Genomic DNA, 16995 nt, shown 5'->3' with positions numbered 1-16995 from the left:
GTTCAGTTTGTCTTCACATTCAGAAGGATTCTGAGTGGTCAAAACCTCTACGTGATTGAAGGGAAACGTAGTGATGAAGTCAGGACACAAACAAAAGACAATAAATAATTTAGCATTAAATTTTCTGTTTGTTCTTCTGGTGGAGGTTTTGATTCCTTTCAGTCCCTTTAAGTCAGCTTATTCACTAGTTTTAGCTTTGGGAGACTCACAGAATCCTCTCACTCATTAATAAAAACTCACGTGTTTCTGTGAGATGAGCACAAAGTCTTAACATCATGGAGGATTGGTGGCACCGTAAAGTAGGAAAACAGGTTCAGATTGTTTTTGTGTAAAGAACAAAAAATGGAGCAGCCCAACATGGTAAAGTAGGCAAAGTAGGATTTCTTACAAACTGTAAAAAGGTAAATTACTTAGCAGAAAAATCAACAAGATCTCCAACCTCAACAACAGAACAAACCGTATGTCAGCACCACCCATAGACTCCTTTAACAGTTTGGCAGTTCACAGTACACGTCATTAAACATACACATACTGAATATCAGTCTAAATTGACCTGTTGTTTCTTTCTACCAGGATTATCAGACTTTGTGCTCATTTCATGAAAGTGTTATGGGATAGAGGCTCAGACTGGGCATCGACAGGACGTCTACTTTTAAATTTTTCATTAATGTTAAAATATTTTACGGGGTATATTTCTAAAGAAGAGACAGCCCAATCCAAGACTTTTGTTGTAAAAAAAAGTGAGACTCTAATATTCTGATTTGATTTCAGTCAATATCATTATCAATATAAAGATAATTTTTGATACCCAGCCCTTTGAATGACACACACACACACACACACACGCACGCGCGGTTGTACAGCTATACTTGCGAGCACATTCATTGACATGATACATTCCCTCACCCCAAACCTGATCCTGGACCTTATAACCAAGTCTAAACCAAGTGGCAGCCTCCGGATCTAAAAGGTGAATCCAGTGCCTTTCCTGTCCGCTCCTCTCAGCTCTGTGTAAATTCTCAGCAGAATCAATCATGTCTTCACAGTGTCTCTGAGGAGCAGAATTTAATGTTTTTAACAGGACTGGTTAGTGCAAACGCTTTATTTGGGCATGTTTTAAATGACACAATATCCAAAATATCCATATTGTTATATTTGTTTGGTCACTTTTTATCACAGAAACTTTTGTAACCTATGATCTGTTCAAAGACAGACTGTTTTAAGAGTTTTTCTCTCTACAGTAAACTGTGTGTTTTTGACGATCTTTTAAAGAAAACATACATTTCAAATGGCGGGATCGAGGGGTTCCAACCTGCATTTTTTCTCATGTCCAGCAGGAGGTGAAACACAATTTTGAATTCTTTTGAATCTGAATTTTTGATGTTGGTTTTGAAAAAGATGACTCTTCAGAATGAAACAGACACTGGCTGCAATAAGAAGTCTGATTATATAGAAGTCCATGAGAAAGTGACTCAACTTCTAATTTGATTTGTGACCTCAGTAAACATTCTAATAATGAGTTTACTGTCTCAATCGTTAGTTTCAAGTCTTCTTCTACACAGCATGAAGTTCATTTAGTAAAATGTCAGGAAAAATAGAGGAAAATAGACAATAAAGCAGAGGGCGTGGCTACTGTATGACTGACAGGTCGTTAGCATTGGTCACTGACTGTGTGGTTTCACTGGAACATTTAAGTTCGATTTTAAAATATCTTGTCCGGCGTTCAGTTGGACGATGTAGTGTACACTGTAAAAAAAAATAAAATCATAAATATCTGTAGAATTTTTTTTTTCTGTAACATGACAGTAATGTTTGTCTTCTTTTTTTTTTACAACTTCTTTTACATTTTTATTTACATTAAATTGAAAATTTGACTATAAAAGAAAATTGTCTTAATTTTACCTTCAGCAATATGATGTGTATTTTTTTCTTCTTCTTTTTTTTTTTTTTTTTTTTTTTACATAGAATTCACTTTAATTTAATATTCAAGACCATTAAGCAATTAAATAATACTGTAAAAAAATCTATAATGTGCCTTTATATCAATTTACTTTTATTTTATGGTTAATACTTGTAATAAAAGAAAAAAAACAAGACAAACTTTGTAAAATAATGTGGTTAAATTCTAGAAAATAACTTTTTTTACAGTGTACTTCTCCGACATCTAATATGTTTCACTAGTCTACTGTTTTTACCTTCAAACGGTCCTTTAAAGGTCCCAAAGTCAGTACTGGCCTTAAAGTCCTCATTCTACAGGTGCAAAAGTCAAACTGGTTCTCACAAAGACAGCTGTACAAGCACACACACACACACACACACACACACACACACTGAGCTTTAGTGTGTGTCATAGCTTCACTCTTACTGTTGTTTTTGTTCATCTAATCATCAAACAGAACTCCACAAACCAGTAAAGACTGACCAGTGTGACCAGTAAGGGATGATTAACTTATTCAGGTTTAACTCATTCTGAGGCACAGTTATACAAATGTTGCCTTTTGGCGAATAATCATTGTGTTTCTTAATTTTTCCGGATTGGGAGCTGTTGTCTCACTGGTCAGACGAACTGGTTTGACTGTGAAGTCTGCTGGGAGACGAGTAGAGCAGCTTTCAGAGCATCAGAGCTGCAAAACATGGAGATAACTGCTATAAAATAACTGTTCTTGTTAATTTCAGAGCTGGAGTCAGGACGTTAGCCTAGCTTAGCATAAAGACTGGAAGCAGGAGGAAAAAACAAGTTTTTTTTTTTTCTACTGGGCAGCATGACAAAAGTTTATCAGTTTATCGTAGAAAAAAACTCTAAAAACAGACATTATCGTCAGAATTTGAACTTTCTGATGGTCCTTGAACGGATCATTGGTTATTAAAGTTTCTGTTATAAAAAGTGACCAAAGCCATGCTTAAAATTGATTGATTCTGCTGAGACCAACGGTCATGTGACAAATATTCACTGAAAATCTGTTTACACAGAGCAGAGAGGAGAGGACAGGAGAGGCTGGAAACATGACAATAACTCAATATGTACAATATGTGGAGAAAACTGGTTTTCCCAATATTTGTGACATTTGTGGGCACTTGGAAAATTGTTTATATATAAATTACATTTTATTACAATTTTGAAAAAATAATTTATCGGAGAAATTCAACTTGTTTCTTCTCCTTTTTTCTGATTTATGTCATTCTAACTGTGTTATTCTGCACAAAGACATGTTTGAGTTGTTCTGATTGTGCTGATTCCACAGAGCTGCAGGACTTATAGATATATAGAGATTTAATATGTTGCAGTGAAATACAAGGACACAGAGGAAAATATAAAAAAACACTCTGATGCGGCTCGTTCAGCCTAAAACTGAAGCTTTTGAAGTTAAGCTGGTCTAACCGCGTCCTGACTCCAGCTCATGATAATCATCTTCTCATCTACGCTGATAAAAATAAAACAGTGAATATGGCTGTTTGACCCTCAGACGTTCTGCCGCTCCTCGACGACACAACGACATTCACACTGAGTCACACGACGCTGAAGAGACGACAGATTCAAGCCTTTAAAACACATGAGTGTAAAAATATAAAGTACCTGTATTTAATATTCTTAAATTAATATTCTCTGTTCAGTCTTTGTGAGAGCTGGAAGCCGTTTGGTCCCCGACGTGTCACAAAAGACGGAAAAACAGAAAAACAACAGGGAATTCTTTTTATCCATCTGTTGAGACAAAAGTTATTCTCCTCCTTCTGGAAATCGGAGACGAGACAAACGACAATAACGACAAAATCACAGCGGCCTCCTTTTCCCACGAGTCCTTGCCGTCTCTGCGGCGCCTCAGCCCACCGCTTTGTGTTTCCCGCCACAGCAGTGGCACGCCACGCCGCAGCGGTAGCATGCCCTGAGGGGGGCGTAGCAGCACATGCAGGGCGCCAGCAGCGACAGCCCCACCAGCGCCGTCCAGCGCAGGCAGAAGCGATCGTCGCTGGTGTCGCAGGAGCACGGGTCCGAGTAATCCCCCTCCGGGTCCGACATGCAGTGGTACAGCAGGCTGTCGGCGCACCACATGAAGCTGACCCGTCGGATGCAGGTCTGGATGGGGTCGGGCGCCTCCTGGCAGCGGCCCCGCCCGTTGTCCTCGTGGTTGAACATGTCCTGACAGTAGACGCAGCGCGAACGCTCGCCGTCCTCCTTCCGCCTCTTGCCTTTGGGCTGCAGGGCGCGCGGCTGCACCGTCACCACTGCCCTGTGGCCGCCGGCCAGCTCCAGGCAGCCCGCCTTGCCGTCGCAGCCCCGCTGCACGTTGCAGCTCAGCGGGTACGGGAAGGTGTAGTCATGTTTGGGCGGCTCACTCTTGCCGAAGTGCACGTAGGCGTCGAGGTTGTCGGGCTGGGAGAGCTTGTCCCGCGTGGAGTTGGCGTGCCGGTAGTCCTCGTAGCCGGTGAGCCAGGTCCGCTCGCGGGGGTTGATGCGAACGATCTCCTCCTCCTCCACCTGGAAGCTGACGTGACGAGGGAACATGTGCACCGCCTGCAGGGACACAGAGGAGACGTTTAAAGACTCTCCGGTGGACATGAGCTCAGCAGAAACAGAGCACAGCTGTTTCCTTACTAGGCTTTACAGAGATGCATTAGTTCACAAACCAAGTGTTTCTGCACAAACCAGAGTCACTATTCAACCTTCAGCTGAACTTTTCATGCAGAATTTGTAGTAATTTTATGTCTTTTTTTGTCATTTTCTCTATCAAAGCAAATCAAATCAAATCAAATCAATTTTATTTATATAGCCCAAAATCACAAATCACAGATTTGCCTCAAAGGGCTTCACAGACTGTACATGGTACGACACCCTCTGTCCTTAGACCCTCACATCAGCCAGGACCTCCTCAAAAAAACCCTTTTAGCAGGGGAAAAAGAAGAAGAAACCTCAGGGAGAGCGACAGAGGAGGGATCCATCCCCCAGGACGGACAGATGTGCAATAGATGTCGTTGTACAGGGCAGATCAACAGGGGGAGAGGGAGGGAGGAGCAGGAGTTCTGGGAGTTCTCTATGTTTTTTTTAATGCAATTTTGTGTATTTTTTGGTCATTTTGTGCCTTTTTGTTTCTTTTTTTTGGTCATTTTGGGGCACTTGGAAAAGTGTTAATATATAAATTCCATAATTTACAGATAAATTCGACTTCTTTTTCTGATTCCTGTCATTCTAACTGTGTTATTCTGCACAAAGACAGTTTGAGTTGTTCTGATTGTGTTGATTCCATCGAGCTGCAGGACTTATGGATTTATGGAGATTTAATATGTTGCAGTGAAACACGAGGACACAGAGAGGAGAATGTAGAAAGAGCAAAAGACGCCCTGAAACAACTTGTTTGGGTTCAGAGGGTTAAAGCACTACAGTTACATAATTAGGTTATGAATTTGTCCTTTTACCTGATCCAGGAAGTAGTGGTCGGAGGGCCGGTGCTGCTCGTAGAAATGTCCCAGGATGCAGTGGTGCCGGCGGGCCTCGCAGAAGTTGTGCGGGGCCAGCGTGTGCAGGGCCGGCTCTCGCTTCTGGGACGAGTTGGATGAGCTGTCGGTGGCCGTCTGCAGGACAGAGAGGAGAGTTTAAACCTGAGATAAGCATCAGTCTGTTACATTATGATGTCACCGACTCTCTGTAGGGAAAACACTAAGAGGAAATCCTGAATCAAACTCTTTGCATCATCTCCACCTGATCTCCACTTCTGTGAGCTATCAGACAAGAGCGAGGGTAAAAAATAAATAAAAATTAAGCAGGAAAAGACCGCCAGAGCCGGAGCATCGTTGCAGAAAGGTCTCTGAAGTTTCTGTGTTTTTATTGGGCCTGGGTTAAATGAGTCCCAGCCCGGCCCGTGGCCCCGCGAGGCGCCGCCGTGTGTCGGGTTGCGTCATCCTCTGGGTTGACACGCTCAGCTTTCATGTGGCGAATCGCACAAGAAGACTTCCTCCAGACACGAAGGGAGCCGAGGAACCTGATGAACTTCTCAGCTAAATGAATAAAGACTTTCTCACATCTCTTTTCACTCAACAAACTGCAAACATACACGAAAAAAACTCTGCTGACGATTTTAATGTATTTTACTGTTTTTAATTGCAAAGCTTCATCTCTGCTTTGCATCATCGGCGTGAGATAATATAGTTTGTTTACAGTAGAACCAACCGATATGGGATTCTTGAGACAGATAGATACTGATTTTAGAGGGAAAACTCAATAACTGAGACAGTAATTTTTTTGAGCTGTAATGAAAATGCAAATAGATTTTTTTTTATGTGGATCGTGCAGCAATTCTTCACCACTCTGCAAGTGTCCCCAGAGAAATACTTTGCCAAACATAAAACTTTATTATACATTCATATACACTTTATGTCGTGATTCTTCAGGTGTGAGGAGACGAGACAAACTGCAATATCTCTACGAATTTGATCAGATTTTGGTGCAGATATTCATGTTGTCCTGCCAATTTAAGTTTTCAACTTAAGGTCAACATTTTTAGTTTGTCCATTATGTCTGTGGACGATAAATCTTTACGTCTAGTTTCAGGTGTTGAGATATTTTACTGCCGTCATAAGTAGACAAAAACAAGCAACACGTCCGCTTCGTTGGTTGGCTGCCAAACTTCAGACTTACTAAGAAATAGAAAAAGTGAGACATACAAAAATAAGAAAAACAAATAAGACAAAGAAAAAAAATAAGAAAAATAAAGTAAGTCAAAAAATAAGAAACATAAATAAAAATAGAAATAAAAAAAGAAAACGTCATCAAAAAAAAGAAAAAATAAAGACAAAGAAAAAAAGAGCAATAAAAAAATGAGAAAATAAATAAGTCAAAGAAAAAAATGAGAAAGTGGAAAATTAAGACATAAAAAATTGGAAAAAAATAAGACAAGGAAAAAAATTCAAAAAATATGTTATTCGAAAAGGAAAGAAGAAAGCTTGAAATAAAGCGTCCCTCATCATCACACCTTCATATGTTGACAAAATAACAAAATAACAGGAATTACTTGGACATTAATAGACGCATGAGACCTGAGCAGGAAAAAAACTCTTTGAGAGTCTAGAAAACTCAACTTTAGTGTTTTAGAATACACTGCAAAGTATAGATTGTGCAAAATGACCCAATTATTTCATTTTAAGCTTTGAAAAATGTACCAAATACTGTCAGATAACTGCAATTCAGCTCCTCCATCATTTCATTGCTGCATAATTTCTCAACCAAACACTCCAGCGGTGCGTGCGGTTCTTCGGGGCCTCCAGAGGAAGCCGTGCATCATGACAGCGAGGCTTTTATTTACTCCTGACGCAGGTTGATCTACGTCCTCATTGTCCTCCTCAGCGCCTCCGAGTCGAGCTCTTCACGTCCTCTTCCTCCTCCTCTTCCTCCTCCTCCTCCTCGAGGAGCACGGCTTCAGAGCTGCAGCCGGGGCGGCGGGACACGTCCCCCTCCGTCAGCGCGGCGACTCGGCTCTGAATGAGGCCAGCTATGTAAACAGGCAGCGCAGTGACAGATCACTGACAGCTCAGACTCTCTCTCTCCCTGACTCTCTCTCTGACTCTCTCTCTCTCTCTCTGACGCTCTCTCTCTCTCTCTGGACATCCTGCAGGAAACGTATGCCTCTTTTCTTTTTCTTTGGAACCAACGTAAAGATGGAAAAACTGTGGCAGCATGGAGGAGGAGGAGGAGGAGAGAAACTTTTACAGTTTTTCTCAATTGCTAAAACACTAATTCCTGTTGTGTGAATGAATTGCTCATTCCCCGAATCGAACATCCTTTTGACAAAACCATAAACTATCTTCATCTAGTAAAACACTATTTGCAGATCTCAGTTGTTCCTTTTGCAAAACTCTAAACACAATTCTCCTGCAATAAGACACAGTTGTCACTGTGATGCATTTGTGATACATAATGGTAACAACAAGTGACAAAACATGAACACAAATGACACACGTGTCATCCAGTGAACATAACGATTCAAAATTGATCACACTTGTTTCTCTTCATGTCAACACCAGCTTGTGATGACATTAGCGAGGGGATGTCAGGGCTTGATACGGCACACTAGGGGTTCTTCTCCCATTGCAAGGGCAAATATTGCATGTGATGTGGATGAGGTGCTGTGGCCTGACCCAGCCCAAAGACAAGACGACGCTCAGTGAAGCTCAGTAATCAACTGTGTAAAGTGAGTTTTTTAAATTTATTGTTTTACATTTTACAGTACATTGTAGGCAACACACTTTCATTTGTATTTGTCAATTTCAGGATGATTTTTTTCACAGTACCTATGTTTATTATTTTATTTTATTTTTTTACTTTTGAGATACAAAATGCATGGTCTATACTTTAATGAGACCAATTAACATTTCTCCATGAGCTACATGCCTTGAACACTGTGTTTTAAATTTTTTGGTGTAGTGTGTAATGACTGCTCAGCATTCAGCACTATTGTGCCTCCACTCACGCTCTAACACTGTTGTAACTGAAGCTGGGTTCAAAGTGCAGGCAACGTTGACAGGTCCGCTTATCATAAGCTACTTTGCTTCTTATTTTGAAAAGACACTTGTAAATATTGGAAGCTGCAAGTTGCATTTTTTTGGTCTTATTCCAAAAGTGCAGTGACTGTTTTGGGCTTGTTCTACTTATTACTACTTATTACTTATTACTTATATGATTATCGTGACCAACAAGACCAACTCAGTGCCGTTGACAGACACCAACTAAAACGTGCATCATTAATTCACTTGATTTTGTTTAACTGCAATGTGATTCATACGGGCTAGCGCTACCAGGCTAACGTTAGTGGGCTATCGTTAGCTGACAACAAAGTCCAACATTAACATCTTGCGTTCAGTGTTAATAAGGATGTAATGGTCGTCCATAGCAGTAAAGGTGAGCAGCACAGATGTGTTGTACATGTTGTTTTTGGATGCCAATGGAGGCTCAAAGCCAGGAGCAACATCTGTAAAGAGCCGAGGTAGTCTGCTGTTGTTATTTACTTGCCGACTGCTGAGAGGGAGAGAGACATACACAGACATAAACAGTGATGTAATGACGTGGCTCTCTAGCCTGTGGAGAGTTATATTATTCAGGATAACAGTGATACTTGACATTGACAAAAAAAAATTACCCCACTGCCTCGATCTGTCAGTTTGTTTGTGTTACTGTGGGACTTTAGTGTTTTTAACTGAACAGAGAATGTGGAAAAATCATCAGGTGAGGTGCGTGTGCGTGTGTGTTTGTGTGTGTGTGTCAGCTGCTCCTGTGTTGGTGACAAACCCCAAACAGGACGGCGACTTATGTCTGGTCACAAACACCACAGGATACCAAACCTCTCCCGTCCTTCATACTTCCTGTCTGACACACACACACACACACACACACACTGCTTCGCTGCAAACAAAAGCAGCATCTTGTGTCCAAATCCAGACCCAAAATAACAAAACAGCCCCTCCTCATTTTCCTCCTGATACAAATCAGAAAAACAGTTTGTATGCACGAATGTGAATTCTGATACACGAAGGACCATTAAACTGAAGGATGGAGATGAATGTTGTAGCTGTTTATTTAAGTTATCACCAAAAATATTATTATCTGGGTTTATTGTTTATGTCAGAAAGAAACTGTAAAAATAGGCTTTATCGTCATAATTTTAATCTAAAAGTGTGTCCAAAAATAAAGAGTTTGCACTAACCAGATCCTGTTAAAAACATTAAATTCTGCTCCTCAGAGACACTGTGAAGACATGATTGATTCTGCTGAGACCAACGGTCACGTGACAAATATTCACTGAAAATCTGTTTACACAGAGCAGAGAGGAGAGGACAGGAGAGACTTTTTACACAGAGCAGAGAGGAGAGGACAGGAGAGGCTGTTTACACAGAGCAGAGAGGAGAGGACAGGAGAGGCTGTTTACACAGAGCAGAGAGGAGAGGACAGGAGAGGCTGGAAACATGACAATATTTCAATATGGACAATATGGAGAGAAAACTGTCTTATTCTCCAACATTCATGACTCTTGTGGTCACTTGGAAAAATGTTTATATATATAAAAATGAGCAAAAGACGCCCTGAAATAACTTGTTGGGGTTCAGAGAGTTAAACATCTGTAGGAGGAAGAGTTTCTCACCGTGAAGACGTCGTCGTCACCGAGCTCCGCCTCGTTCTGCAGCGTGGACGAGGACGTGGTGGACCCTAGACGACACACAGGACGATCAGTGAGCCAGTTAGTTCACTAGCATACATTTAATCATTGCACTAGTATGAATGCAATTAATTCACTAGAAAAAAGTAACTTTTGGGGGCAGAAAAAAATCAATTATTTTACTAGCCCGCCGACTATGTCACATGTATGTATTGCACAACAAAAACTATTTACACTAGAAATTTTTTTTAAACAATTTTACATGAAATAAATTTTGTAATGCACTAGAAAAATGTATTACAAGTATTACAGTAGAAAAAAATAACTATTTCACAAAAAGTGCTGTCATTATTGCACTAGAAATATAAATAAATATTGCACATAAAATGTTTTTCACCCCAAAAAAATGAAATATTGCAAGAAAAAATGTGACTATTTAAGCCAAAAAAATGTGACTTCTAAGTAAGTAGGTAAGTAAGTAAGTAAAAAAACAAATAAGACAAGGAAAAAAATAAGAAATAGAGGAAGTGAGACATAAAAATAAGAAAAAATAAATAAGACATATCTTCATCATCCATATTTAATTTCCCAGGACTGTACCAAAAGCTTAATTCATAAAGCTTAATTCATAATGTTGACATTCAAATCCGACTTTTTTTATTGTTTGCATGTCTAAACCAAAATCTACTGGATGTTTCTGTGTTGATGTCGCAAGTTTAATGAGAAAAAAAGTTCACCAGACAAACAAACTGAACTTAAACTAAACTCAGTAAATGTGTCAGATTTAAGCTGATAGAACCGTTATTCCTCCTCCTACCCTCCGTCAGGTCCTCCAGCGCCTTCCTGACGCCGCGGTCGAAGGCTCGGGCGTCGGCCGGGCTCTGGAAGGTCAGACCGCACTTCCTGTTGTCCACCTTCCAGTGGTGGAACGTGGGCGTGGCCTTGGTGTAGACCAGATCCTTCTTCAGGAAACACTCCAGGATCACCTGGAGGGAAGAAAGAGTCACAAAGAACAAGATGAGACGAACTGAATAATAAACATGTTAACATAAGACGCAGACAGTCACAGCAACGTAACATAAAGGTTACAGAGAGATATGAATATAAGAAAAAAAAGAAACAAAAGAAAAAGTAAGATGAAGAAAAAAAAAAGAAAAAAAAAATAAGACAAAGAAAAGAAATAAGAAATATAAAAAATAAGACATAAAAATAAGACAAAACAAATAGGACAAAGACAAAATGAATAAGAAATAATAAGTCAAAAAATAAGAAAAAAGAAATAAGAAGAAGAAACAGAAAAAGACATAAAAGACATAAAAAATAAAATTTAAGATGGCAAAGAAAAAAAATAAGAAAAGGAAAAAGTCCAAAAAATAAGAAAAAAGAAATAAATAAGAAATAGAAAAAATAAGTAATTCAAAAATAAATAGGACAAAGGAAAAAAATAAGACAAAGAAAAAAGGAAAAAGTAATATATTGTTCAAAAGGAAAGAAGAAAGCCCTCCTCATCATTCATTCATTATCCTTAACCGCTTATTCGCACTCGGGTTGCGGGGGGCTGGAGCCGATCCCAGCTGACATTGGGCGAGAGGCGAGGTACACCCTGGACAGATCTCCAGACTATCGCAGGGCTGACATGTAGATACAGACAATCACACTCTCATTCACACCTACAGGCAATTTAAAGTCACCAATTAAACCTAAGTGCATGTTTTTGGACTGTGGGAGGAAGCTGGAGTATCCAGAGAGAACCCTCTTGCTGTGAGGCGTGTAGCCCGAGCATCAAAAATACCTTGATAACTTGATGACTGGGATACTAAATAATCACATGAGACCTGAGCAAAGAGAGAAACCGCATCAACAGCTAATCTAAACTAAAGAATCTCTCTCAACCGCCTGACTGACAGCTGATTCCTGCAGAAACTTGACATCAGCATGTGACTGAATAACAACCTGTCTGTCTTTGAGGCGCTCTCCGTGGATCAGGAAGCTGCAGCGTCCCAGCAGCTCGCCGGGCCGCAGCCTGGCCACGCCCACTCTGCTCAGGCAGCCGTCTTGCGCCAGCCAGCCGCCGCTCGACTCGTCTCGGGTCATCACCACCGCTTTGACGCGCACAATGTAGCTGTCACTGAAAAACAAAACAAATCAACTTCAGCAAACATCCAGAGACGAGAACACACCTTCGAAAATACGGAATAAAAATAATAAATAAAATGTTTGTTTGCAAACTAGAAAACATTGATTTATTACATTAGTTATAACGGTATAATTTCACAAGAAAAAATTAAAATTATTCTACATAGAAAAATACTATTTAACTTGAAAAATGTATGTGTTGCACAACAAAAACTGTATTTATTACACTAGAAAAAATTGTAACAATTTTACAAGAAAGAAATTGTAGTAATGCTCGAGATATTTTTTTGTATAGCACGAGAAACAAATGACAACAAGAATGAAAGTAATAAACTATAAAAAATATTGCAAAAGAAAAAAATGTAATTACACTTGAAAAAAAAATTGTACCATTTATATAAGTATTATTTCACTTAAAATAATCAAAATTATTGCACAATGAGAAATGTAATTATTGCACCAGAATTTTTTAAAACCATTTCACTAGAAAAAGATTAACATTTTTTTTAAAAAGAGTAATAGTTGAACACATTTAATCATTGCACTAATATAAATGCAATTATTTCACTTGAAAAAGTGTTATTTTCGGCAGCAGAAAAATTTCAATTGCAAAAGAAAAAGTGTAATTATTGTACTATTGTAGGTAATATTTCACTTAGAATAATTAAAATTATTACAATACTACCACGAGAATAGTTGCATAATAAGAATTTTATTTTCTACACTAGAAAAAAAATTACATGAAAGAAATTGTAGTAATTCACTAGAAAAATTGAATTATTCCACCAGAATTTTTTTTTCCTTTCACTAGAAAAAAAAATGTTGCACTAGAACAACAAAACATAAGTAATAAACTATTAAAAAAATGCATTATTGCACAAGAAAAATATGTTAATATAACAGCAGAAAAAAGTAAGAATTGCAATAAAAAAACATGATTATCACATAAGAAAAATGTCATTATTGCACTAGAAAGGTATAAATATTGCACATGAAAAATGTATTTCACCCCAAAATAATTCAATATTGCACTAGACAAAATGTGACTATTTCACGAGAAACCAATTAAATTATTGCACAACATATTCTTGTTACTGTTGTGATATCAAACAGTTTAAAATCTGCAGTTTTACCATCGAAGCTTGGAAACAAAACAGCAGCACAGCGAGAAAACAATCAGAGCAAACTGTGATCCATGAGGATGCTCAAAACAAACAACAGTAATGAAGAACAAACAACAATGCTGCAAATAAATTTAAAATAAATCATTTTCTCATCAACACCTATTGATCTCTGCAGGAATCACAACTTCTGGGTCTAAAAACATCGCCAGGAGCAGAAACTAAGGAGAAACCAGGTTATAATTTATCTGTGTTTCTCTAAAGTGTGGTGGTGTGATGATATATAAAAATAAGAATAAAAAAAATTACTAAAAGACTAAAAGAATTAAGAAAATTTAAAAATAAAAAAGTAAGACATAAAAAAGATAAGACAAAGAAGAAAAATAAAAATAAAAATAAGACAAAGACAAATTAATAAGAAAAAGAAAAAATAAGAATATAATAAACAACACATACAAAAAAATAAGAAATAGGAAAAAAAAGAAAAAAAATAAGACAAAGAAAAAGTAAGTCAAAAAATAAGGAAAAAATAAGACAAAGATAAATTAATAAGAAACAGAAAAAGTAAGACATAAAAAAATAAATAAGACAAATAAATAATAAATAAATAAATAAATAAATGTGTGTCAGAAAGTGTCTGTGTGTCTGTAGACTCGGAGGTGTGACGCCGTCGGTCGCAGGCGGCCAATAGCAGCTCGTCCCTCCGCTCCACATCCGCTGAATCACACCGCAGAGACTCGACGTTCAGTCAGAGACAAAATGGAGACACGAAGCTGAAACACGCCGACCAGATAAATAAATAAATAAATAAATAAATGTTTGAATTCAAAAATAAAAATAAAAACTCTCCGTCTTGCCTTTTGTCCTCTGACATCTCTCCTGCATCCTGTTTCCACGGTCACAGAGTCACGGCGCTCTCCGCTGACGAGCCGCGACGCCACATCCTAACAGGCCTCACACAGACACACACACACACAGACACACACACACTGCTTCCCTCCACTGTGTGATTCAGCCTGCCTGTCAAACAGATGGTGCTTGTGTGTGTGTGTGTGTGTGTAGCATGAGTCATCACTGCATTTGCCGGCAGCGTGCAGTGACACACACACACACACACACACACACACACACACACACAGGAGGGACTATATTCTGGAGTTCGGTTCCAAAATGAGAGATCCTCCATTTGCAGACAGTGACACCTTCACTTCCCAAACGGACTGATGATGTAAACGTGTTTTACAGGCTGCAGGTCGTTCAGGCAGCGAGATCGTCGCTCCGACACATTGGACCAGATGGAGGTCAACTCTGTTGCTGCCGAACATCAAATCTGAAGGTTTGTCCTGTCCACGGCCTTGTTTTGTCCATAAGTTCTGTCTGTTATGATCCGATGAGGTGAAAAAACTTCAAATCTATCAATTATGGTAGAAAAAAAACAGTAAAAACAGGCAGAGTTCGATCTTTCCAATGGTCCTTGAACGGATAATCAGTTACGAAAGTTTCTGTTATAAAAAGTGACCAAAACTTGTGTTAAAATGTTTATATTTGTGTCAGAATCTCTTTATTCTACATGTGTCATTTAAAATAAAGCGTTTGCACTAACCAGATCCTGTTAAAAACATTAAATTCTGCTCCTCAGAGACACTGTGAAGACATGATTGATTCTGCTGAGACCAACGGTCACGTGACAAATTTTCACTGAAAATCTGTTTACACAGAGCAGAGAGAAGAGGACAGGAGAGGCTGTTTACACAGAGCAGAGAGGAGAGGACAGGAGAGTCTGTTTACACAGAGCAGAGAGAAGAGGACAGGAGAGGCTGGAAACATGACAATACTGTACAATATGTTAGTGGAGCGGCTAAGTGATATAATCGTTCAGTTTATGATACAAGCGTGAAAATTGGCGTGAACACTCTCCATGGGTCACTTGACAAGAAAATTGTCCGAGACATTTGAAATTTTAAGATGGCGGCCATTTTTCAAGATGGCCGACACCTAAGTGGAGCAGTTAAATGATACAATGGTTTATTGGGTGATACACGCATAAAAACTGGCATGAGCAGTCTCTGTTGGTCACTTGACAATAACCCACCCACAGTTACTTAAAATTCCAAGATGGCGGCCATTTTTCAAGATGGCCGACACCTTAGTGGAGCAATTGAATGATACAATGGTTTATTGGGTGATACACGCATAAAAACTGGCATGAGCAGTATCTGTGGGTCACTTGACAATAAGCCACCCACAGCCACTTGAAATTTCAAGGCAGCAATTTTTTTTTTCAGGATGACTGCCGCCTGCCATGTGGATCTTTAAGTTATGAATTTTCTCATAGAAATGTATTGGGTTCCTCAAGAGAGGTTGTTTGACTGTGCTTTGTCTGACTCCTTGCCCACGACCTGTCCAGTTTGGTAAACCTGACAGGAGTTCCCTCCCACCGGCGTAGCTCTCAGGGTTCACCGAGGTACACAAGCTCCCTTACCATGAGGGCTTTTTAAATACTTTTTTAAATTACTTTTTTAAAAAACTAACCATTACTACTGCCATTAAACATGCCAAATAAATACTAAGGGGTGGGGAAACACAGTTGTGGTGCTGAACGGACAGCGCTCCAAAATAATAATTGAGCAATGGTTAATACTGAATGGCAATAATGACAGATCCAGAGGCAACAGCAGCTCTGGCTGACATGGAACCATGACAAACAGTATCTGAAACTATACTAGGGAACTAAACTGAAAATGTGAAAGCAATGTTACAAAGTAACAACTGAACATGTCACAGTAATAGGCTGGTGACAAAGTAGAACATAATGCGCCGATGTAGCAAAGGGGAAGCCGAGCCATAGGCCTACACTTGAAAACACAAAGGACAACAGGGAATAACACTGGCAAAATAAACAAACAAATAAGTTCTAGCAGGGGCAACTACATAGGCATGTGCAACTGAGTCCATATCTGTAGCACTTACACTTTCCAGTACAAGCCTTGGTGCACCCACATTTTGTCAACTCCCAACAACTCTCCGCAATAGGTGGAGAAAACTGGGTTTTTTTGTTTATTTTTTGTCATTTTGTGTCTTTATTTGGTAATTTTGTATCTTTTTGGTGTTTTAACGTCTTTTTCTTTATCTAATTTTGAGTTGTTGTTGTTTTTTACAACATTTGTGACACTTGTGGGCACTTGGAAAACTGTTTAAATATAAATTCCATTTTATTCCAATTTAAAAAAAAATTATTTATCAGAGAAATTCAACTATTTTTCTGATTTCTGTCATTCTAACTGTGTTATTCTGCACAAAGACATGATTGAATTGTTCCCGCTTCTAGCCATTATTGTGCTGATTCCATAGAGCTACAGGACTTATAGATTTATATAGATTTTATATGTTGTATGACCAACGGTCACGAGACAAATAGTCACTGAAAATCTGTTTACACAGAGCAGAGAGGAGAGGACAGGAGAGGCTGTTTACACAGAGCAGAGAGGAGAGGACAGGAGAGGCTGTTCACACAGAGCGGAGAGGAGAGGACAAGAGAGGCTGGAAACATGACAATACTTCAATATGGACAATATGTGGAGAAAACAACATGGTTTTAAACA

The 16995-nt window shown here is 39.0% G+C and overlaps 1 protein-coding gene across 2 annotated transcripts in view; it reads right to left on the bottom strand.

The window, feature by feature from the left end:
* Positions 1 to 275: 275 nt before the first annotated feature.
* The window catches only part of spred2a (sprouty related EVH1 domain containing 2a), a 24616-nt gene continuing 7896 nt past the window's right edge, over positions 276 to 16995 (bottom strand). The window contains exons 1-6 of one of the 2 annotated variants that reach the window (XM_059331401.1): positions 13556 to 14291; positions 12090 to 12264; positions 10954 to 11122; positions 10122 to 10186; positions 5410 to 5565; positions 276 to 4510 (exon numbers count right to left, since the gene is read on the bottom strand). In XM_059331401.1, the coding sequence (XP_059187384.1) occupies positions 3818 to 4510; positions 5410 to 5565; positions 10122 to 10186; positions 10954 to 11122; positions 12090 to 12264; positions 13556 to 13599 (1302 nt within the window). In that variant the 5' untranslated portion in view covers positions 13600 to 14291 and the 3' untranslated portion in view covers positions 276 to 3817. Of the gene's footprint in view, positions 4511 to 5409; positions 5566 to 10121; positions 10187 to 10953; positions 11123 to 12089; positions 12265 to 13555; positions 14292 to 16995 lie in introns of those variants that run through there. The other variant, XM_059331409.1, reaches the window with a different exon arrangement.

Source organism: Centropristis striata, chromosome 1 (assembly GCF_030273125.1).
Source record: "Centropristis striata isolate RG_2023a ecotype Rhode Island chromosome 1, C.striata_1.0, whole genome shotgun sequence".
Classification (NCBI taxonomy): domain Eukaryota; kingdom Metazoa; phylum Chordata; class Actinopteri; order Perciformes; family Serranidae; genus Centropristis; species Centropristis striata.
This window is presented reverse-complemented; position numbering and strand designations above follow the sequence as displayed.